Source organism: Dromiciops gliroides, chromosome 2 (genome assembly GCF_019393635.1).
Source record: "Dromiciops gliroides isolate mDroGli1 chromosome 2, mDroGli1.pri, whole genome shotgun sequence".
Classification (NCBI taxonomy): Eukaryota; Metazoa; Chordata; class Mammalia; order Microbiotheria; family Microbiotheriidae; genus Dromiciops; species Dromiciops gliroides.
In genome coordinates this window covers 508,714,204-508,739,144 of record NC_057862.1, presented here as the reverse complement: position 1 = coordinate 508,739,144, position 24,941 = coordinate 508,714,204, and the positions used below count along the sequence as shown (strand labels likewise).

Here is a 24,941-nt window from a genome sequence, read left to right as displayed (position 1 = left end):
CATTGGGTTAGGTATTAGCATACTTCTTTCATCTAGAGACTTTTAATTTCCATGAGGCTTATCACCAAAAGGTTGGCCCCAGAATGATGAATTTGTTAACCATAGGTACTCAGACAACCCGTCTACTAATGTTTGGCAAATGTGCTACTTACATAATTGGAAGGAGTTTCACCATTTACAGAATTATAGATTTTGAAGTCATAAGTATATTTTTATCTTGGTCCTGATAAATTCCATCTCAGTTTCTCATCCAAATGAGAAGATGATAAGAATATCCTTCCCTCTATGGAATTTATTCATTTTCCTATTCTTTGAACACAAATAATGTATAGACATCATCATTAACCACTGGCAATGGTGAGGATCTATGAAAATTGGGGGCAATAAAGTGAAATTTCAGATCATAAATTTAAAGCCAGAATTGACTTTAATGGTCATCTAGTTTAGGACTGGGAAAATGAGCCCCAGAGTGCTCAAGTACCTTGCCCAATATTACAGAAGTAAGTGGAAGAGCCAGGATTTGAACCTAGGCAATTTGACTGAAAATGCAATATTATTTCCCTTGTACCACACTTAGGACTAAAATACTTTGAGTATTGCTTTGGAAAATCTGTCCATTGACACATATAACAATTTTTCTCTGCCTTTGTATTTGATCTTTCAGAGTTCCTCTTGGATATAGTGAGCAATATGAGAAAAAGGCATGTAGGAGTAGCAGGCAGGAGCAGAGAACAGTTCAGCTTGGGTAGAGTATAGAGTATGGAATACAGTGTGTGAACTGGAGTCAGTGAGGCCAGAAAGATGAATTGGAGCCAGACTGAGGGGTGGAAGTATGTGTGACTTGAATGCCAGGAAAAGTCTAAACTGATAAACTTTGTCTCAGAAAGGGCCTGTGCATGTATTGTATGTATATGTGCCTCTGCAGGAATGAGTATTGTTTTAATTTGGGTATTATTCTTACAAATCTCAATTTATTGTTCTTCATATATATGTTGTATATATGTAAATATGTAATAGGATATAGAACTAGAAAAGAATATTAAAAATTATCTACTAAAGCTCTTGCAAGAGAAATAACATCCAGAGAGTTCTTAATGAGATATAAGAGAGAATAAAGTCAAACTAACATTAGATTTCTCTTGTTTGCTTCTGACCTGTGAATCCATTAGTACAGGGAACTTTGGGGCAACTCTCTCAACCTATGAATACTGGCAACTTCTGTGCAATTAATAATCAGAGAGTTGCTGGAATGCTGATAAGTAATTTTTCTGTGATCACAAGGGCAGCGTGTTTTAGAGAAGGGTTTTAGACCACGCTCCTCTTGACATTGAGACTAACTTTATTTCCATTGTGCGGTTCTGCCTCTCTACATTAAATTAACCTCTTCAAATTACTTGTAGAGGTAGACAAAAATAGGTCATTTTATCCTGTCAGCCATTCAAGCTAAAAAAAATATCAACTAAAACTCAGCCAAAATATTTCCTGAAACTAGGAACTTGTGAGTGGAGAAAAAAAAAGTGGAATTGATAAGTCCAAGGCTTTTCAGATGCCAAAAATGTATAGCTGCTGCTTTGAGCAAACAAATCTCCAAGCATGAGACTTTTGTTTGTTTGTTTTCCATTTTCTCCAGTGTTCGGACCTTTGTCTAGTGCCTGGAACTGACAGACAGGTTTAATGGTGCCATTGTTATGTAAATTCAATAGCAAAAGGAATTCAGAGCTAAAGAGCATTGCTCTTGAATCTAGGATCAGAGATTTCAGACTGGAAATGGACTTTAGAACATCTGGTTTAACCCTTTTCCTTTGATAGATCAGGAAATTGAAACTGAGATGAAAAGAATTGACTTGCCCAAGATCACATGGGTAATAAGTAGCAAAGCAGAGATTGAAACTAAGCATTTTTCTCCCCATCACACCATGCTATGGAATCAAAGAAACAGAGTTTGTCCAATCAATACATGAAAGGAATCCTCACTATAGCATAACAGATCATTGTTTAAAGACTGAATTCACCACCTCTCCTATCTCTTGAGGCAGCCCATTTCACTTATGGACAGTTCTATTATGAAGTTCTCCCAGACATAGCCTAATTTTTGTCTTTTTGTGTCAAACAAAACAAGATTGATCCCTCCTCCACATTAACTGGGAAGAGTCATTCTAGCCCCATCCTTATACCCACAGTGTCTTCCTAACAACAATCAGTAAGGTCCTGCAAACATCATCATACCAATTTTCAGGGGAAAGTTCCAAGACTCATAAAAGAGCATTGACTTAACCCACTAAATGCCACTCCCTCAAATAAAATAGAGTCAAGCAAAGTTTGTAATATAGGTAGTAATATAGGCTTTCATTGGAGGCATTGCTTGTGGATTCCACTGTTAAAGTTTTAAACAAACTCCCTAGTCCCTCATATAGGGAGGAGGGGCTTGTGTTTGCCTTACAAGCATGCAACACACACACACACACACACACACACACACACACACACACACAATGGAATTCCTCTGCTTTCAATAACATTTTGGTTATTACTATATTAGATTGCACAAGGATATGCTTTTCACTGATATTTTTATGTCACTGTCCATATAGACAAAGGCTATAATCCAGACAGTGACATAAAAATATCAGTGAAAAGCATATCCTTGTGCAATCTAATATAGTAATAACCAATAACTCATCTTCTTGAGTTCGAATCCAGTCTCAGACACTTATTAGCTTTCTTGACCCTAGGCAAGTCATTTAACCTTGTTTGCCTTAATTTCCTCAATCTGCAAAATTGACTGGAGAAGGAAATAACAAATCACTCCAGTATCACTGTCATGAAAACCCTAAATGGGGTCTCAAAGACAGCAATTTCCTTACTTGAAGTCTAGTTCTCTATCTACTTTACCACCTCTCTGCCTCAAGTATTAGAGATACCAAAATTAATTCTTGATTGCAAAGGAAGCTTGTGTTGTGCAGTTTATATCATTCTCTGGACAAATGTATGATAGTCAGTGATCCCTGTCTGGTATGTATCATGGACAATTTATTCCTATGCTGTTCTATTTCAGGAGCAGTTTTTGATGATTTTATAATTTTTTTTTAAATTTGAAGTATAGGTTATTTCATAACTGCATTTATTGTTGTCAATAGCAGATGGCCAAATGACCGACATCGTATATTTAATTTCAGGAGCTTTATATTTACCCTTGTGATTCAGTTGGCTGTGCTATAAGCTAGCCTTCCTTCCAATATATTATCACACATTCCTCAAATCATTTTTAAAATGAACACTTTCATTAATTCACATCTGTTATCCTGATTCAGACAGTATCATATTTCTACTATATCTGTTCAGAGAAGTTGATTGTTACCCAATTCTGAACTTTCCAGGACAGAGATTATACTAATTTTTGTTTGGTTGTATTTGGTTATTTGTTTGTTTTTGCCAAAGGTCTGTCAATCTTATAATTGCTGGATGGTGGAGATGTTCTACAATCGTAATGGCTTCCAGTTCTATAGTTCTTTGGAGTTTTAGCAATTGCTTTCCATACAACAATGCTTGTAGTCAGTAGTGCAACTAATATTTTCATCTCCACTTTGCAGATGAGGAAATAGAAGTTTAATGTGTTGAAATACTTTGCCCAGGATCACACTGATAGTAACATAGCCAGTACTTGAACCTACATCTTCTGATGCCAAAACCAGTGTGCTTTTTATTACACTGGTAGTTCTTTGGCTTTTTTAGGGTGGTAAGGGACTCACAACACAGCATTGTTCTTCATCCTAAGTAGACACAGCACATTAAAGGAGAATTGGAAGCTTTACATATGTGCACCCAGTTACAAGTATACATTTCATACATTTTAAGTAGTTATATCTCCTGAGCCTGCCACCTCATGCCCTTTGAGAAAGACTGCTTTATACTATGCTTCTTTTGAAAATCACTTTTTCTTTCTACTTCTGTAACATGATGTGTACAGTGTCTCTTTCTTTAAATGTTACCAGCATCTTGGCAGGAGCCTAAGAACTGAGATCAACATGATTGTTTTTATCCTGTCCCAGACTGACTATCAGGGGAAAAGTCCTCAAATCAATCAGGACACTACCACATAACACTTTGATGACACCCAAGGTATCAAGTTAAGAAGAAAGAAGGTAGCTCTGTTAGGTTATGTGGCAAATGATGAGGTCAAACTGGATCACATGAGAGACTCAGAGCTGAAAGAGACCTTATAGGTCATCTAAACCAACCCCTTCTTTTTACAAATTAGAGAATAAAATGAGAAGTGTCTTGCCCAGAGTCACATTGTGGTAGAAGCAGGATTGGAATTCAGATTCTCTGACTCCTAATCCAATGTTCATTTCACCAAACCATGCCTCCTTCTTTGATGACATCTAAGATTACTTCCGGCTCTACATTCTATGAAGTAAAAAGCACTTATGGTATTACTTTATTATTTTGTTTGAACTATTATGAATTCTTGGAAATTTAGGATTGACATTCAAAAAATCAATCCATCAATTGGCATTTTTAATCACTCTGTGTCAGGCACTGTGCTAAGCAGTAGGGATACAAAAAGAAGAAAAAAACAGATCCAGCCCTAAGTAAGCTTATGAGCTAATAAAATAGAGAAATGAATATGAGTTTTAGAATGAACTGTGAACATTAATTGTTAGAATTAATCAGTGTTTCAGATTAAATGTGCCTTCCTCCAATACCTTAAACACCCTTAAATTGATATGCCAGGGGGCAGGTAAGTGGAGCAGTAGATAAAGACCTGGCCCTGGATTCAGAAGGACCTGAGTTCAAATCCAACCTCTGACACTTGACACTTACTAGCTGTGTGACCATGAGTAAGTTACTTAACCCTCATTGCCCCACAAAAAAAAAAAAGAAAAAAAAATTGATTTGCCAGGATCATTGAGTTAAGAACTCAGACTCACTAAGCATATAGATCACTATGGATGCTTGAAGGGTATTCTCACTTGGCTTTTTAGTGAGAAAAACAGAAGACTAGTTATTTTTGAAGCTATTGAGGAAAGTGGGGAATAGAGGATGGGTGAATTGGTGTTAACTGATCCAGCAAAGGCTAGATCAGACTTAGATTCTAATTCTGCCTCTGCCTCCAAGTTGTGTGACAAGACTGTGAGAGTCTCAGTTCCCTTAATTATAAAACAATAAACTTGGATCAGGTAATTTCTGAGGTGCCACTTATCTTTACAAGTGGATGTTTTATTGTCTAAAATAGGATAATGGACTTTTACAATTGTCATATATTATAGAAAAATAACAGAATATTAGACCTTTGAAATCATCTAAACCAGCTACCTCATTTTATAGGGAGAAGAAACTCAGTCTGAAAGTGAAATGACTTGCCCAAGGTAACATGTCAAGTTAGAGACCTAGGCATCAAGTCTCCTGAATATCAATCCAGTGATCTTCTGATAATTCCATGCTGCCTCCCCTGCTCCTTGTGTTTCGACACATAGTAGGAACTTAATAAATGTTTAACTGACTGTGATTCCACTCCCAAATCAGGCTTATGTAAAACTTGACTGTGACTGAAAAATCAGTGCTCTTGTTCAGTGTATTGAAATAGTTTCTTTTTACCAGAGCCCCTTTTAGGGATGCATCCTATATTTGAACTAATTTGATGCTTCTATTGCCTGCTCAAAAAGGCTGCTGTGAAGTTCCAATGAAATAGCAAATGTAACACATTGCAAATATTAAATTGTCAGACATTATAATTTTTATTATTATGCTGAGAGCTACCCTGGTATATGGAAGAAGGACCAAAGGAAGACCTCTTACTTTTATTTAGGCTCTTGCTAATATGGAGGATTTATATGGAAGGCACTGAATTTATTATTTGTACCAGTGAAAAGAATAGCAACATTAGTGAGAGCATAAATAAATGGACCTATAGAAATATTTTCTTTTGTTTCTATCCAGACTTGTGATTTCATTGCTAAATAGAATCTTAAATGTTGAACCTCCTCCACTTAAGTAGATGAGCAATCTGTCTGCTTGATAAAAGTCTTACAGATTTGCCTGGGACACAGATGTTAAGCAACTCACTGATTCACAAACAGCTAGCATATTTCAGAAGCAGGACTTGAACCCAGACCTTCCTGACTCAAAATCCAGAGGTCTAGTCACTATACCTCATTGCCTCTTACTATTATTATTAAATATTCAATTTCAAGACAATACAAATAGCATTCTGTTTTTTGACTAATTAAAAGGTCAATAGGGTCTAAAATATTTTCTACAACTTATCTTCAATCATTTATTCAAATCATTGATAGATGAATAATCTATGAATGACAAGTATGAATCACTGACCTCATGAGTAGTAAAAGGACACTACTGAAAGTTTTCAACTTGTAAATATGGCCATTTAAGTATCTTTTTTAAAAAAAAGATACCTTAGGAAATACAAATAATTTGCATTTAGAAACAGTGATCTATATTTTATACACTACTAAAATTCCAGGTCTCAGGGAAAAAAATATATAGGCCACACAACCTTAAAAAGAGAAAGAAAGGAAAATTGAGCATGCATTTTCTCCCATCAACTGCAAAATTTTGAAGTCCCAAGATTCTTGTAAACTTGGCACCTCATCTCATTTGTTTGACAGATATTATCATCTGAGACAATGCTAATTATTCAATCTGTAGCCAAAGAACTAATCATTAAAATGTAAATGGATGTTCCCCACTTCAATGGCTCACCAGTGAAATGCGTTAACAGCTTTCTGACAAGAAAGGGAGAGGGAAGATTTGCTGCTGCCTTAACCTCCTAGAGGAGATTCACACCCAACACAAAGAAGGAAATTGGAGATCCTGTCTGTTCCTGTCCACCTGGGGCAGGTTCTGCTGCTGCACAGAATAGGTTAACTCCTATTCAATCCTGCAGAGATTATCCAGCAAAGACAACTTCTTTTCATTTCTGCACACTGCAGAGAAAGCTGGTGCTCATTTCCACTAATTACTTAAATGATTTAAACGTGTATGAATATTCATGTAGCAGCCAGTTTCAGAAAATAAAGTACAGCTGAGGCTAGGTTATCAAATCTTTGCCTTTCTCCTTTGATCTTGAAACAGTTCCACTTTCATTGCTTTGAAATACACACAGAGAGGCACAGAATTCTAGAACTGGAGAGATGCAAAAGTATTTATAGGCACATAGTAAGTACCACTGTCAACCAAGGCAGAACTAAGATCATTTATAAGGTCATACAACCCTTACTTGAACATTTGAAGTGAAGGGGAGCTGGCTACCTCCCAAGGCAGGTTTTCTTATGATAGAACAGCTGTAATAGTTAAAGTTTGGACTTTTACCCCCTTAAATCAGATCCAGCTTCTGAGTCAGAATTGATTTTTCCACCCAACGACTTGGTGCTAGGCTTGTCTGTGCTCCCCTTTCTACAATGATCATAGACAAGACCACAAATTAAGAGTTTAAAAGGGAATTTAGAAGCCATGTAGTCCAAAACCCTTATTTTCTGAGGCCCAGAAAACTTAGGTGACTTCTTCAAGCCGAACAGATAATTAGTGGTAGAGCTAGAATTTGAATCCCGCTTGTCTGACTCTAAACCAAGTGTTCTTTCCACTGTGCAACAGTGCCTCAAATGAATATCTTATGTAGATGTTATTGATTTGCAATAGTAGGTTTCCAGGCAAAAAATGGTTGGGATTTGGGGAAATCATTCAGGGATAATGGTAATTAGATTAGGTTGATTCTGGATGAAACATCTGATATAAGCTAAAAATCCCTGGCTGGTATTTAGAAAATTCCCAGGAAAAAATGGTTTATTCCTGGATTAGCTAGTAGATTTCCATTCTATATAACTATCTTTGGATATTAAAAACACAGAAGGGGGGAAAAGGAAAGGCAGCTACAAATATAACAAAACTCCTTTAGCATGTATAAGTTTTGTGAATACACCAATGATCCAAATGAATATACAACTATAAATATCTTTTAAAAGGGCAGCCATCAAATCATTAAATACAAAGAAATGTATTATATTTATGCACAAATTATACACACAATTACCTACAGTGAGTCCAAATTTATAAATCATGAAAACTAATAATTTTTAAATGAATATAGGAAACAAAATACTGTGTCTATTCTCATAAAATGTATTATATTATATATTAATTTTCCAATTAATCTGTTCAGAATAAAGCACTTATATGATGCTATTTCTAGCTTTCATTTGGTTTGCATGAACATAGTACCCCATACTCTCAGTCCCTGCCTTTGAATTTATATATTACTTCAAAATTGGCCTTTGCAGGTCAAAATCTAGACTTAGACAAAAGCAATGAGATTTTAAAATCTTAACATAGACTTTATCACAGTAAGCATCAGTAATGGACCATCTCTAGTCCTTTATGTATCCTTGCTAAACAACATTTAAGGAAGTCAGAAATCTTAGCAATAATTTAGTCAATCAGTCCTTTCTTAACATGGAGTGTTACAATTCTTTCTCATTAGATCCCCACCTTCCTAAAAGAAATCCCAAGTACCTTCTATAAATGACCTTTTTTTAAAATCACACTTGCTAATGCCTTCACAATGATAAACTCATATTTATCTTGTTTATATCTACATGGCTATGTTGTCTCCCGCATTAGAATGTAGATTTCTCAAGATCATGAACAATATTCAGTTTTTTGTTTTGTAAGCCAAGTGCTAGTAAGCATGTAATAATTGTTTATTGTTTGACTAAATTACAATTCTCCCCCCTGCAAACAACCCTTTCTTTTCAGTGTTCATTGCTAAAAGATTTTTCCTCTTTTCAAATGCATTAATCTACTAAATATGACATACTGAACTGAAATAAATCAATTATTTCGAGGATCCAACTCTAAACTCACATTTTGAAATGTTATCAGTTTGTCTTTTACCCATCAATATGAAATATATCATCAAAATACTATTCACTGAGTTTTCTCTGATTGGGTTCCAGCTAACCAGCACTAGACTATGTTTCCTTTTCCTTATCTGGTTTCAAAAATGTAAAAGTTCTATGCCACATTGGTACCCAGGTTTCTCAGAGTCAGCACACTCAATAGAATCATCTCAATCTATATTTTTATGGAACAAAAATTTGCTTCAGATAAAACTGAAGAAGCCTTGACTGGAAATCAGATTTGCACTCTTTTATAACACCAATAACATTACAATAAGTGAGATATTACATTTCTTCATTTCACCTATCCCTAATGAGACATCTGTATTTGCAGAAAATCTACTTAGTAGGTAAGTTATGACTTCCCAGTTAGCTGTCTCATTTTAAGTCAATCGATTAATAAGAAGTAAGCATGGCCATTTTTTTTAAATCTAGAAAAGATGACAATGTTCAAAACTGAGAATAAAGTAAAAACCTTATTTTTCATTCTGATAGACACACTACTTTAGACAGGCAGTCTGTAAGCTGGAACAGCTCACTATGTCGTACACTGATTTAATTTACTTTGAACATCAAGCACAAACAATCAAGGGGTTGTTCCTACTATCTTTTTAAAACATCCTTGACATCAGCAAAAACAAACAAACAAAATGAAATGATTACAAGTTTACTCTTAGCATGCCCAACCCAGGCAAGCCAGTAAAGCAGACTCACCTTCCGGTTCCCCACAGAGGGTACACTGGGACTCTGCAAACAGAGAAGAAACAAAAGAGAAGTCATTATTCTCATTGATTTTCAGATTACAATTGAAGACATTAAAGAAATAAAAATCACAGCTAGAAAAGAGATGTTCTACAATTCAACTACACCACCATTGCTTGAGTGAAATGTGAGAAACCAAAGAAGCTCTCATCCTGAATTTGGACAAAAACCACATTCTGAACCTTTCATTTTATTCCTTATTTTATTAAAAATGATTGATCAAGAGGCAGCTAGGTGGCTCAGTGGATAGAGCACTGGTCCTGGATTCAGGAGGACCTGAGTTCAAATCCAGCCTCAGACACTTGACACTTACTAGCTGTGTGACCCTGGGCAAGTCACTTAACCCTAATTGCCTCACCAAAAAAAAAAAAAAAGATTGATCAATAATGTTATAGCTATATATTAATTATATTGACTGCAGACTATATTCTTAATATTGGCAAGGAAAATAGATTTTTTATATATTAAAATTTCCCTCAATTATATCTCTGTAAAATGTCCCTCTAAGTTCAAAAGTTAGGAATAAAACTGAAATGGTACAGTGGATAGGGCACTCTCTCTGGAGTCAGAAAACCTACATTCAAATCCTGCCTTTGATGCTTAATCAATGTTGTTCATGTTTGTTGTTGTTTGTCCTTCCTTTTGAAGGACCAATGATTGGAATATAAGTAAGGCAGAGCTGTACAAAGTTGTTAGCTTCATACTCTCTTCTACATTCACCAAAGTGCAATGATAAGACCAAAGTCAAGAAAACTGGTGATGGCCCAGCATATGGGGAATGACCTTGGCATCTTTGATGTCTGACCAAGCTGCCTTCATGGCCATTGGAATGAATCATTCTCATCCACCCATTTTGCCAAGGGGAAGTCTTCATATGTTTTGGGTAGATATTGCCCTAATTCACCAATGGATTTAATGCCTGTTGATTACCCTCAACCTGGCTTAGCCTATCTGCAGAGGTTTTACTGGGGTACAGCCATTGTGCATGCTACAGCTTCTTGGAGTCTCATATGAAAGTTGAGTTGAAGGCAGAAACTGTTTTCTTTTTGGCAAAATTTTGTATCCCCAGTTTGCATAATTCAGGCCTTTTGGACAGAGAAGGAAGGGGTGGAGATGGACTCCTTTAGCAATTTGGTGAAGCCTATGTCCTTCCTCCTCCTAAGGATATTGTTTCTAAATGCATAAAATATAATAGATCCTTACAAAAGAAACCAATTATAGTGAAATACAGTTTTCAAAAAACAAAATTTCAGAGGTCACAGGACCCAGGTTAAAAACCCCTTGATAAGTTCTTAACACATATTCTCGGGTTGAATTGACTTGAATTGAAAGATAAAAGGAGAGGCTGTAGTTGAACTATTCCTTGAACAATCAGGGTTGAGATTTTATTCTTTTAAGGGATGGTATGAGTAGACAATGCTAGAAGGCTTAGTACATGTTCAGGTAACACAGAATACATTATAAAATAAACCATTGCTGAGGAAGCTGGATAATTAGGCTGGGGATTAGATTGTGAAAGGCCTTGAATGGCATGATAAGAAATGTGTTTTTTATTTGTTGGACTGAATTGAATTTTGGTAACAAATAAGAAGAGCCCATTGAAGATTGCTGAGTATGGAAGGGATGCTATAATAGTAGTGCTTTAGGGAGAAGAATTTGGCAGCAGCATAAGAGGGATTGAAGATGGCACAGTTGAGACAAGAGGGTGATGGAGGTAGTGACTATTCAATAGTCTAAATGTGAAGCATTTATACTTTGATTAAAGTATTGAATTTGGAACCTGCAAGGAAGGCACAAATGTGAGATTGTGAGCTAGAGTTCCAAATAAGCAAATGCCTATTAGATAGAAAGCACTGAATGTCCCAACTGCACCTCAAATTCAACATGTCCAAAGCAGAACTCTTTAACTTTCCCTCTAAATCCATCCCATTTCCAAACTTTCCTATTTCTGCTGAGGCCACCTTTATCCTTATGATCACACAGGTTCATAACCTTGTACTCACCCTCAATTCCTCACTTTCCTTCAAGCTATATATTTATCCAATTGTTAAGGCTTATTAATTCTATCTCCAGAACATCCCTTACATAAGTCCCCTTCTTTACACTAAGACCACTGCCTTGATGTAAGCCCTCATCACCTCTTGCATGGACTCTTTCAATAACCTCTTAATTCATCTCCCAGACTCAAGACTGTCCTCTCTCCAAGTGATTCTTCACACATTTGTTAAAGTTATATTCCAAAGGCACAATCTGACTGTGTCAATATACAATTGTGAAAGAATTAAAATGATTATGCACACTTATATGCAGACATATGTACATGCATATGTGTATGTGTATAGACCCTTACACAGACACTCATGACATGCTCAAAGGGAGACAAGAAGAAGTGGAAGAATACAATATTCACAGTTAGGGTATACAAAGGCAGACCAAAAATTACATAGTCCTTTGCTATTAACAATTGGTAAACTACAAAAGTGGAAAATGATATTCACAATATTAAGTCACTGTGTTTAACCATTTTTTCCAATGGAGTATACTTTTGGGGGAAATTGTTCAGGCTTCTTCTGGAAGAGTCTATTGTGTCAAAACAAAATGTATCAAAAATTTTTAAAGAAAAAAACAGATGGGGTAGTAGTACAGGAAAGCATTAGTTGAGTACACTGAACAACATTCTGTGGTGTGAAACTTGCAAATTTGGCATTGATCACAGATGTGCTCATATACTATATAAATTCCAATCACTTGAAACTAAGCATAATGGAAACTAAAATACAAAAGATGTTAATATTTTAATGGGAGACTGCCAGCCTTCTCTTTGCAGAAATGAACCCCTATACATGGCTCCCTCCCAATTTCCTCAGCAAATTATTCCCTCTATCATCCCCACTCTCTCTTTTCTTCAATTTCTCCCTATCTACTGCTCTTTGCCTGCTGCCTACAAACATGCCAATGTCTTTCTCCGTCCCTTGAAAACAAAACAAAAACCTCTCACTTGGACAGTGGTGTTCTCACTGTTATCTACACACACACACACACACACACACACACACACACACACACACACACACACACATACACACACTCCTCTATTTCCCTTTTTCATTGCTGTCTCTCATACCTGATGTTCTTTTTCTCACCTGGTTTCCCTGGCTTCCTTTAAGACTCAGCTCAAATCTCATCTTTTGCAGGAGGTCTTTTTTTTCCCTTCCATCTCAACCACTTGTGTACTTTCTGGAGATTACTTCCACTTAAAGCTGTATATATCTTGTATGTACATTTGGTTTTTTTTTTTTTCATTTTGTCTTCCCCATTAGAATGTGAGCTGTTTGAAGGCAGGATCATGTTTCAGTCTTTATAACTCAGTGCTTAACACAATGACTGGAACATAAGTACTTTTAATAAATGATTGTAGACACAGTAACTGGCATTCCTGCTAGCTCTCAACCTTTATGTCCCTTCCCTCTAAGAAATGTCTAAACTTGACAAAGCCTATTAGGGCTTCCACTTCTCTCTTACCCCTAATAAACCCTCTGTGATCTGGCTTCTGACTTCATGATTTAACTGAAATGCCCCTTTCCAATGATCTTTTAATTGCCAAATTGAATGGCCTTCATTCAATTATGATTATCCTTGACCATTCAGGAGTATTATTGCACATTATTGATCACTCTTTTCTCTGGATACTATTTCCTGTCTGGGTTTTTGTGGTACTGGTTTTCCAACCTGATTGTTTCTCCTCATTTTCTTTTTCTCATACCTACTAACCATGGGTGATTCCCCAAGCCTCTGTCCTAGATCTCTTTCTTTTCACTCTATTCTGTCTTGATTGGCAATCTCAACAATTACTATAGATTCAATTATCATCTCTTTAAAGTCAATTCTCAGATCTATATGTCCAGCCTGAGTCCCTCTCTTGAGCTACTATCATGTCTTCAACTGCCTTTTGGACACCTTAAAGGGTATATCCCATAGCCATTTCAAAAACATGTCCAAAATATAATTTATTATCTTCCTTTCCCTCCAATTCACCCCCCCAAAAAAACTTCCCCATTACTATTAAGGATACCATCATCCTCCCAGTCACCCAGGCTTGCAACCTCTGTGTCATCCTAGAATCCACATTCTTACCTACCTTACATATCTAAGCCTTTGACAAATCTTATTATTTTAGCCTTGACAACATCTCTTCAGGAGGCCTTTCCTATTCCCCACAGCTTCTAAGGACTTCCCCTTTCAGATAACCTTCCATTTAACCCTTATATATGAGATATTAACTAGCTATGTGAGGCAGATAGCTAGCACAATAGGTAGCTTCAGATGCTCACTAGCCACATGACCCTAGACAAGTCACTTAACCTCAGTTTCTTTATCTACAAAGTCAGGATAATAATAGTACTACCACACAGGGTTGTAGTAAGGAACTAATGAGATATTTACAAATCTTTATGGTCCTTAAAGTGCTATCTAAATAGTAGGTATTATTATTACTACTATCACCACTATCATTTATATGATATTATATGATATATGATATTATCATTATATATGTCTCCCATTAGAATATTTATTCCCTTTGGACAGGAACTTCCTTTGCATCTTCAGGTGTGGCACCATGCCTGGCATATAAGAGATTAATAAATGTTTGTTGTTTTATTGATTTTGGTCATATCTTTTGGCTATATTTAATCTGGGATATGAGGGAATCAGATTTAAAAAAAAATGATCAGTTGACTTCAGTTTAAAACCAGAATATGTTTTCTGTACTACTCATGAACAGGCAAATATTAATATTAGTGAAAGAATAGCATCTATCAGCAGGATAGACTAGCTTTTTCAAATTGAAGTAAAATGGATTTGTTTGTTTTCTTTTGGGCTTTGTTTTGTCATGTTTCAGACCAGATGTGTGATTCTATCTGTGTACAGACTCCCTGGAGTTGCATGTCTGCAAAATTACTATTGAGTAAAGAAAAAAGTTATACACACTAAAATAAAGATTTTTTTAAAAAAATCAGTGCTTTGCCCTATAACATTGTTAAATAGCTTAACTTCTCTGCTTCTAATTCAAAGCACAAGCATGCTTAAGATCTGTATAACTAGTTCTGCTTATGAATTCATCAACCTCAAAACCAAAGGTGCCAACTGGGCCAGTGGCCTGTTAACTTCTAGAAAATTGAATTCTTATGCAAATGTCATTTTAAATTGAATTATTAATGTGCCCAAGTCTCATTCTTTTAAAAAAAGAAGTCTTTAGAGAAGATCATAAGTAAAAAGCTTCCATCTTCCATATAATATTCTTATATTGGGAAGCAAAGCAAATGAAATGATCACGTTTTAGCAAGGTTAGACATTTTACTTTCTCTTTAAAGATTTATTAGAACTCTTCCAGTATATTTTTAAAAGTATATTTTAAAGGGGCAGCTAGGTTGCACAGTGGGTAGAGCACCAGCCCTGGAGTCAGTAGTACCTGAGTTCAAATTCAGCCTCAGACACTTAACATTTACTAGCTGTGTGACCCTGGGCAAGTCACTTAACCCCAATTGCCTCACTAAAAATATATATATATATATATATTTTAAGAATGTACTTTTAAAGATATTTTAAATATACTTTTAAAATAAAATATATTGGGGGCAGATAGGTGGTGCGGTGGATAAAGCACCGGCCCTGGATTCAAGAGTACCTGAGTTCAAATCCAGCCTTGGACACTTGACACTTACTAACTGTGTGACCCTGGGCAAGTTACTTAACCCCCATTGCCCTGCAAAACACACACACACACACACATATATATATATATATATATATATGTGTGTGTGTGTGTGTGTGTGTGTATGTATATATATATGTATGTATATGTATATGTATAATATACTTTAAAATATATTTTAAGTATATATTTAAAAACATCAGGAAATTCTCTGTATCTGGGAGGAAAATACTAACTAGCACTAGATAAATACTTAGTAGAGTAAGATTTTAGTCAAGGTAAAGACTGTAGGAGCCCTTTGAAATTAGATATACTGGAAAATAAAGCAAAAAGAATGTTAACATTTTGATAAGAAACAATTACCTCAAAACACATAAGGAAATTGGGCTAAGTTCTTGTTTCTCATTTCTACAGACCATCATATGCAATGGGTGTCATTGTAATTTTTAATGGAAAAATTAAAACAAAAAAGGGGCTTGTGATAAAATTTACTACTTACTACTCAGAAGTGTGTTAGAACTGTCTGTGGCAACTGATTATTAACTTTACAATGTGAAGATTTGTATCTTGGAAATAAACAAGTTACAAATCAGGGCTTGAGTTATTATTTTGTTGATTGTAGAGGGAAAGAAAAAATGTTAATAAAACAGTTTATGCTTAAAAGAGTATTATGTGTGCATTTTCCCCAGAGAGCCAGTTGTTAAACATTTGTTGCTGAGTTGTTTTAGTCATTTCCCCATTTGGGGTTTTCTTGGCAGAGATATTAGAGTGGTTTGCTATTTCCTTCTCCAGACCATTTTATAAATGAGGAACTAAGGCAAAAAGGGTTAAGTGACTTGCCCAGGGTCACACAGTTGTCTGAGGCCAGATTTGAACCTAGGAAGAGGAGTCTTCCTGACTAAAGGCCTGGTACTCTGTCTACTGTGCCACTTAACTGTCTTGCTAAACATTTACTAATAGCATAGGCCTGCCACTATCAATAATGCAACAAAACATCTTTCAGTTATGCTGACTAATTATAACAAAAATATAAACATCTAACACCTGACCACATAGAATCCAAGAGCTGACTAGATTGAACAGATCATCTGCTCCAACCCAAGGCATAAGTACCAGATACAATATCCCTGACAAATGGTTTAACACTAGCTGATTTGGGGCGGGGGTGTGTGTGTGTGTGTGGGGGTGTTGTGTGTGTGTGTGTTTTTGTTTTGTTTTGTTTTGTGGGGCAATGAGTGTTAAGTGACTTGCCCAAGGTCACATAGCTAGTATCTGACAAGTGTCTGAGGCTGGATTCAAACTTAGGTCTTCCTGAATCCAGGGCTGGTGCTTTATCCACTGCACCACCTAGCTGCCCCCTTAACACTAGTTTTAACAGACATTCCACTTGATCTGAAGAGCATCAGCAACCATCAGTAGGGCAAGACATCCCATTCTCAAATAGTTGAAATTGTTAGAATTTTTCTCCTTGAAATTTCCCTCTCTGAAACATCTACCAATTATTACTAATTCTACTTTTAAGCTCTAAGCAGAGAAAATATACTCTCCCTTCTATATGATAATTCTTCCAATATTTGAAGATCACTGTCATGATCTCTTTTATATTCTTTTCTTTTTCCTATCTAAACATAATTTCCAATACTTTTAGACTATTTTTGACTGACAGTTTCAAGATTCCCCTTGCCAACTTTGTCACCCTCCCCTGAACATGCTTGTGAGTTTCACTCCTAAAATGTATTGCTCAGAACTGGACACAGCAAGTTCTGTGAAAATATTAAGAACAGTGGCTATTGTCAGTAGAAACCTCATCTCTTATGCATATTTCATTTAGAATTCAGAAAAAGCAGCTAGGTGGTGTAGTGGATAAAGCACTGGCCTTGGATTCAGGAGGACCTGAGTTCAAATCCAGCCTCAGACACTTGACACTTAGTAGCTGTGTGACCCTGGGCAAGTCACTTAACCCTCATTGCCCAGCCAAAAAAAAAAAGAGAGAGAGACAGCTGGGTCTCTTTGTCAAAGGTGATATAAGAAGGAAATTAAAACTTTTCTTGTGTGTCTGATTTTCTGGTTTTGAAAATGCCCTCAGGTGGGTAAAAATGAATACTATATGAAAAAAGTTCTTATATCTAAAAAATGTTTTTGCTGCTTTATTCTTGAAATTATAGTATATCAGAACTACAAGGACCTTGGAGAGTACCAAGTCCAGCTCATTAATATTGTAGAAGAAGAAAAATGTCCAGAAACAGAAAATTATTTTGCTATGTAGCTAGCTAGAAGTAAACAAGATTAAAATCTGGGTCTTAATCCAGTATGTTTTTATACTCCATCTTTACTCTCTTGTTGCATTTGCAGAATGTGAAAGAGTAGTTAGATATTTACAATCTCTCTTCTGTCAAGTCATACAAAGCTCCTTCCCCAGTACCCAATCATAGAATCATAGATAGAGAACTGTGAGGGACAGTTAAGGTCATGTAGTTTGACTCATTTTCCAAATGAAGAAAGTGTTTTGCCCCATTTCACACAGGTAATAAGTGGCAGAGCTGGAATTTAAGATTAGAACCTCTGGGCCCAAATACAACACTCTTTTCCCTATTCTACAGAGCTCTTTCCCTTTCCATGGAATTCCATTTCAACAAAAGGTTGCTTCCCAATAGAGTTCATAATTATGGACTTTAATCTACATTGAGTCTTTTTTTCTTTTTTCTAAAGTGCATCCATTAAAGAAATGTGCACAATGATGAGAATTAAACCTGATTATTGTGGATTCATCATCATTAGTGATATGTCCCATTTAAATTAAGAGAAGAATACACTAATTTATGCTAATTGACACAGGATAAGTAATTTTCCTGATTATTTCATGTGTGTGTAATACATACCTAGATAAAAAGACCATCCCATAAGACTCATCTCATTTCCCAAAATGTCCCCCCCTCCAAAAGAACTCTGTGTGTTTACTACATAATGCATTATATTTTTAAACCTCAGGATTATGTAAATGGGTGCATCTTCTTTGTGAATATATAAACCATTTTATCTATAGAGGTGGTTTGAAAGTTATGTACATATTTTGGGCAAGAGTTTTATGAAATATCTACAGATGGAGACACACATACTCTTCTGGTTTATAGGATGGCAGTGCTACATATACTCCCCCCTCCTATTTTTAAATAGATCCAACAAAAATTAGGGTGAAGATTATCACTGTTGAAGGAGAAGAAGCTAGTGAAGGCAAATCTCCAGAGATGCTCTGAGAAGGAAAGAGCAGACATGCATACGTATGTGCAGGGACACTTCTGGAAAGTGAAGACTGGCATAAGCAGTAGAAACATTGACAGATAATGTTTTAAAAGAACAATTTCAAGCAAATTGAAGAAACCCTTACCGAAAAAACATTTCACAGCTCCTATAAGTATCTTTCAAATACAACCTTGAGACTGGGAAACAGCAACATTAATTTTTGGAGACATGGAGAAATGTTTGGTCTGAATGAGGAGTCAATTACATAGCTAGAGTGGCCCACTAAGGGATGAGGTCTTTGCTATGGGTTGTTAAAATGAGATCAGGCAAAAGGGCAGTGGGGAGGCTGGAATTTGATATGAGGAGATGGACAAAATATGGTGAGGGATAGAAAAGGTCTAGAGCAGTTCTAGCCTTCCAATTTTGTTCCCCCCAAAAAAGACAGGCACTGAAATATTAAAAATAATACTGCTACAAAATATTAGGAAATAGACTATGAGAAAGACCAAGTTGTTCACAGGTGTGTTTTTAAAACAACTGTCCTCTATATATCCTTCCCAGTTGTCTCTGATATTAAATGAGTCTTATCCTGAACGCATTATCATTTGAAGGACCTGAGAAATATTTCAAATTTTCTGTATGATCACAGACAAAGAATTTCTCTTATTTTAACCTGTTTCTTTATAGGATGGAACTAGATCACTCCAAGGTCTTGTCTGTCTATAAATCTTATGTCTTTTTACCTCCCTTTGGATTGACTATGATCAATAGAAGAACAACAGAAGAACCTTGGTTACATCTTTTTTTTTTTCTCCCACACAGATACTGTTCTAATAGAATGCTGTACAATAATGTGAATATGCTAATCTCTCTCTTTCTCTGTCTCTTTTTGTCTCACTATCTCTGTCTCTGTCTCTGTTTCTCTCTCACACTCTCTCTCTCTCTCTCTCTCTCTCTCTCTCTCACACACACACACACACACACACACACACACACACACACAAATACTTTTTATTAAGAGCTTATTTATTGGAGGTATGGTGTGATCATGTGTTTCAGGTGGGAAAGAAAAGATGTGTCAGTCCTGTTCAATATTACCAAAGTAATTTTTACTCAAGGTCTCACTCATTTTTTTATAATCTTTCAACTAAGCAAAAAACAAACAAAAAAATAAGTATAAAATCATGAGGCTTGGTTACTGCTCTCTTTGCTGAGATTGTCCAGATTCTTCTCTGTTTCCCATTCTATTTGAAGTGAAGACTTAATTTCTATTCGCTGTAAGCAAAGCTGTGAGGGAAGGCAAATTCACATTTGGCATCCACCCAACTCAATCAAACCAATCAAAAAAATATTTATTAAAAGCTACAGTATACAGGCAACTGCTGGGGATGGGTGGTGATTCAGGAGAATTGGATAGATTTCTATTCTCAACAATCAGAATAATTTGTAGGTACATGTTTTCCAAATCCTAAAAGTGAATCATTTTCCAGAGGGTCTTGCTCTTATCCCACCCCTTCACATATCCCTCTTCTCAGTTGCTATACTGGTTTAAGAGTTTCCTTCCCTGGAGGACTTGCATTTAATAGAAGTCACTCAAAGGTTGAGGACGCCTCTAAGCTTAAAAGAAATGAAATTTTCATGGTGGGATTTTAGATACCTCAGCAGGTGATAAGGGGAGGGTGGATCTGGGACAGCAAGTACAACTTTCTTTCAAATCATACCATGTAAGTAGTCATTAATTCTTGTTAAGACTGTAGGAGCACGGCTGTTTTTAATAAGAGACCTTGGAAAGGAGGAACTTCAGAAACTACTCCAAAATGCCTTTTGAGTGCATAGTTTATCTAATCCCTGAAATATAAGTGTATACATGTTTTCTGAAATCTCTAAAGGAGAGGCAACATATTAGGGTCATTCATTCTTGAATCAGTAGACAAGGCATCGCCCTAGCCTCGCTAGGGATACAGATCTATTTCATTAAGAGTGATTGTCTAGACACAAATAAATGATTTGATGTAGAAAGAATGAGAAAAATACATGGGAGAAGGAGATAAGAACAAGAGAGAAATCCAGGCAAAGTAATATGGCAAAACTGTGGAAGAAGAGATCACTTTCATCTGAAGGTAAGCTGCCCGAATGGAGGAAGCAGAACCTATATCAGGTCTTGAAAAAAGGGGAAAATTTCATTGGAAAAAATATGTGTCTATATGTCTATATGTTTATGTATGTCTCTCTGTGTATATATGTGTGTGTATGTATATGTATCTATATATATATACACACATAGTGTATGTACATATATACATACACACACATATACATACATACTGTGGAGAGAGAGAGAGACTGTGTATATATACTCTGAGTATTGTTTACACACACTGAGAGAGTTCATTTTGGACATGGGGCACCATATGAGCAAAGGAATATAAATAGGAGAAAGGGAGGTTGAGAATGAGGGTTAGAGAATAGCCCAAATTGAAGACAATATAGATTATGTAAAGGCAAATAGTATGAGAAAAAGCTGTAAATATAGTTTAGAGTCAAATTTTAGAGGTTAACTGGGCAATAAACATATTTAAGCTTCTAATGTTGACCACTGGATATACAAAGACAAAAATCTAATAGCCCCTTACATCAAGAAGTTACATTCTAACAAAGGAGATAAAATGTAATGCGTGCGTATGTTTGTATATGTTATATATATATATATATATGTGTGTGTATATATACACATATACATATATACATACATGCACATGTGTAACCACATATACATTGATGTGCAATTGTGTATAAAATACAGACAAAATGAATACAAAGGTTCTTTTAGGAGGGAGGCAAGGCAAGGGGAAGACAGTAGCAGCTAGAAGGGATCATGAATGGCTCCAAGTAGGGGCAGCTAGATAATGTAATAAATAGGGCAGCAGGCTGTGGGGCTGGGCCAGAAAAACTTGAATTCAAATTTTACCTCAGACATGTCCTAGTTGTGTGACCTCCCCCCCCTCCCCAGGCAAGTCCTCTATTCTGTTTGTCTCAATTTTCTCATCTATAAAATGAGGATAATAAAAGCACCTATTGGGGCAGCTAGGTGGTGCAGTGGATAAAGCCCTGGCCCTGGATTCAGAAGGACCTGAGTTCAAATATGACCTCAGACACTTGACACTTACTAGCTGTGTGACCCTGGGCAAGTCACTTAACCCTCATTGCCCTGTAAAAAAAAATAATAAAATGAAATAAAAGCAGCTATTTCCCAGGATGATTGTGAGGATCAAATAAGATAATAATTACTTAATACTTAGTACACTACCTGCCATGTAGTAAACGCTGTGTTTTTTCAGTTGTTTTTTAGTCATGTTCGAGTTTTTGTGACCCTATTAGGGACTTTCTTGGCAAAGATATTGGTTTGCCATTTCCTTTTCCAGCTCATTTTAAACAGATGAGCAAACTGAGGCAAACAGTGTTAAGTTACTTGCCCAGGGTCACACAGCTAATAACTGTCTTAGTCTAGATTTGAGATCAGGAAGGTAAGTCTTCCTGCCTCCAGGCCCAGCACTCTATCTACTGCATCACCTAGCTGTCCCCCAAGCACTGTATAAATGTTATCTATTGACTGTTAAACTAGAAGGTGGCTTAAGAGCTGAACCCTTAAGGAAGGTAGAAATTCTAAGAAGTAAATTGTGTATGGGAGACAGCATAGCCAAAAGCAGATACAGTGTTACATGAGGAGAAATAAAAAGACCAGTTGGATGGACTAGACGGGATTGCCAAAAAAAAAAACCTAACTACCTTCCTACATATTCACATACATACGTACATACATACATATTCACATACATACATATGTAACTATTGGAATGACACCACCTGCTGGAGACTTACTGTAGAAGAGTTCCACCCATGAAGCGAAGGTATTTGAGAAAAGACCAGGAGTCTTTTCTTTGGCATCAGGAAGTGACGCGGGCTAGTGGGAGGAGGAAGGAAGAGACTGGCGCTCAGTCTCACGCTCTTTCCTTTGGACTCTGGTGGAGAGCGGAGCTAGAAATGTGCTCTCCCTTTAATAGATAGGAATCTAGGCCTTCTCTCTCTTTACCAAATTCTTATTCTCCTTAATAAATGCTTAAAAGGCTAACTCTTGCTAAAGCTTATAATTTATTGGCGACCACTCATTAGATATTTTAGACAGACTAGCTAGAATTTTAGCCCTAAACACATACATGCATGCACACACATAAACACACACACACATATATGGCAACAAAAAGGATTTGGGGGGAGGGGATGGCAGGGATAAGATGAACATCAACGTACCAAGGCTTGAATTGGATGGAACAATGGTATTTGGGACAGAATGAAAGCGAGATCTATTAAAATTTTATATGCTTCTACTTTTTTCTTCTAAGAATGAATGTTAATTTTAGAAGAAAAGGATGAAAATGCATAATGGGGAGTTGAAACCCCAATTTAATGATGAGATGGAAAGTGAGCACCTAGTTGCTGTCACAGAGTTCAGATTCCCAGAACCAGTATAACCACATCTTAGAATAGTTAGAGTTGGCATCTAATAATTTTCTGGTTTTGACTTTTGAAAGATCATGGAAAATTTTAAGAGCTACCTAACTGGCTGGGTGCCCCCAAAGTACTAATTCAATCTCATTCTTTGTTAATAAAAACACAGTAGGAAAAATGAAAGAGGAAATTGTGCTGTTGTACTCCATCATGAACAGACAACTGGTATGTTATATTTATTTAATTCATGATATTTCTGAGTCAATGATAAGTTCTCTAAAGTAGGAAGCTCAGAATAGCAAAGTGACTGGAAAGTATGCTATCTGAAGATAATTTGAATTGTAAAAATTGGACTAAGGCAGTCCATCGGGAGGCAGAGAAATTTAAGTTCTGCTTTGTTTCATTTTATGTTGTTTTGGGGAGTCCAGAAGACAGCAGTGAGAAGAAGTAACAGAAATTTCAGTTTAATACAAGGGAAAAAAAACCTTCTACAAATTGAAACTTTCCAAACTTGGAATGTGTTGCCTCTGATCATATGATTCTGTATGTCCGGATGGTTAGTAATTGCCTCATCATTGGTGGCCTTCAACACACAGCCTGGATTAAAAACTCTGCAGCAAATGTTTTGAGGCAATTCTTACTTAGGCATAGATTAAAAGTCTGAACATGGCTTTTCTGTGATCAAGAATCTTCACTGCCTCCCTATTAACTCCCAGGATATTATTTGCAAGTTTCTTTTAGTATTTTTTTCCTTAATATATTTGTCTTTATTTAATTAAATATTTCTTAACTACATTAAATTTTTTCAACGTTTTCAAAAATTTTGAGTTCCAAATTCTCCCCCTCCCCAACTTCCTTCTTGAGAAGGCAAGAAATTTGACAGAGATTATACTTGTGAAGTCATTCAAAACAATTTCATATTAGACATGTTGTGAAAGAAAACAGACTGAGAGTCAATAATATATGTATAAAAGAATTCCATCTCTGATACTCAATGTCTGTGTGATCTATCAGGGTCTCAATTTCCATATCTATAAAACGTGGGGGTTGGACTAGATGACATCGAAGCTCCCTTTAAGTTGTAAATTTATGGTCTTACATTCCCATCATTCTTTTTATTGCTATAAACAGCAAGGGTTATATGTAAGATTATATTTTATGTTCATAAATCATATCCATGAATTAAAGAGGGGATAAAGAAGTATAAACTCACATTCTATTAGATTTTTCCTCCCCTTGTTCACGTGTACATTTTGGAAATAAACCGTAGTAGCAAATGGTAGCAAAGTCAGATTCACCCTTCTTTAATACTTGGGGATAGTCAAGATAAGATCAAATCTGAAACTAATTAGGGAACATGCTGATAGTTAGGGTGTCTCTGCTGTTAATTGATGACTAGCATGTAAAATTGTTCATTCAATTAAATAATTGAATGTAAATAGAATCTTAATGGGATTTGTGAAATAAAATTGAAAAGATCCAAAGTCTTACCCTAAATCAGAGAAAAAGCAGAGGATAGTACAAATTAAAATACTGGAGAAATATTGGAAATTCAGAGAATAGTGGGATCAAAATCCTCTGAGGATGCAGAAATCTAATCATTATGAATATTCTCATATAAAATCTCCATTTTAATAGCAGAAGTAGTAAAATGTGTAGTCTAAACAAAAGCAGAATACAAAATTCATTATTATTTCCCTTTGGAATACATTATATAAAATTGACATGCTGCTTTATCTTCCTAGTTGTAGTCAAGTAAGAATTATATACAAGAGATTTGCATGCCTTAAGTAAATACCCACTGA

The 24,941-nt window shown here is 36.0% G+C and overlaps 1 protein-coding gene across 9 annotated transcripts in view; it reads right to left on the bottom strand.

Moving 5' to 3' along the window:
* DLGAP2 (DLG associated protein 2) overlaps window positions 1–24,941 on the bottom strand; it is a 1,236,668-nt gene that overhangs the window by 561,572 nt on the left and 650,155 nt on the right. For all 9 annotated transcript variants that reach the window (XM_043984242.1, XM_043984239.1, XM_043984244.1 and 6 more), the window contains one exon: window positions 9,630–9,662. In XM_043984242.1, coding sequence (XP_043840177.1) covers window positions 9,630–9,662 — 33 coding nt within the window. The remainder of the gene's footprint in view (window positions 1–9,629; window positions 9,663–24,941) is intronic.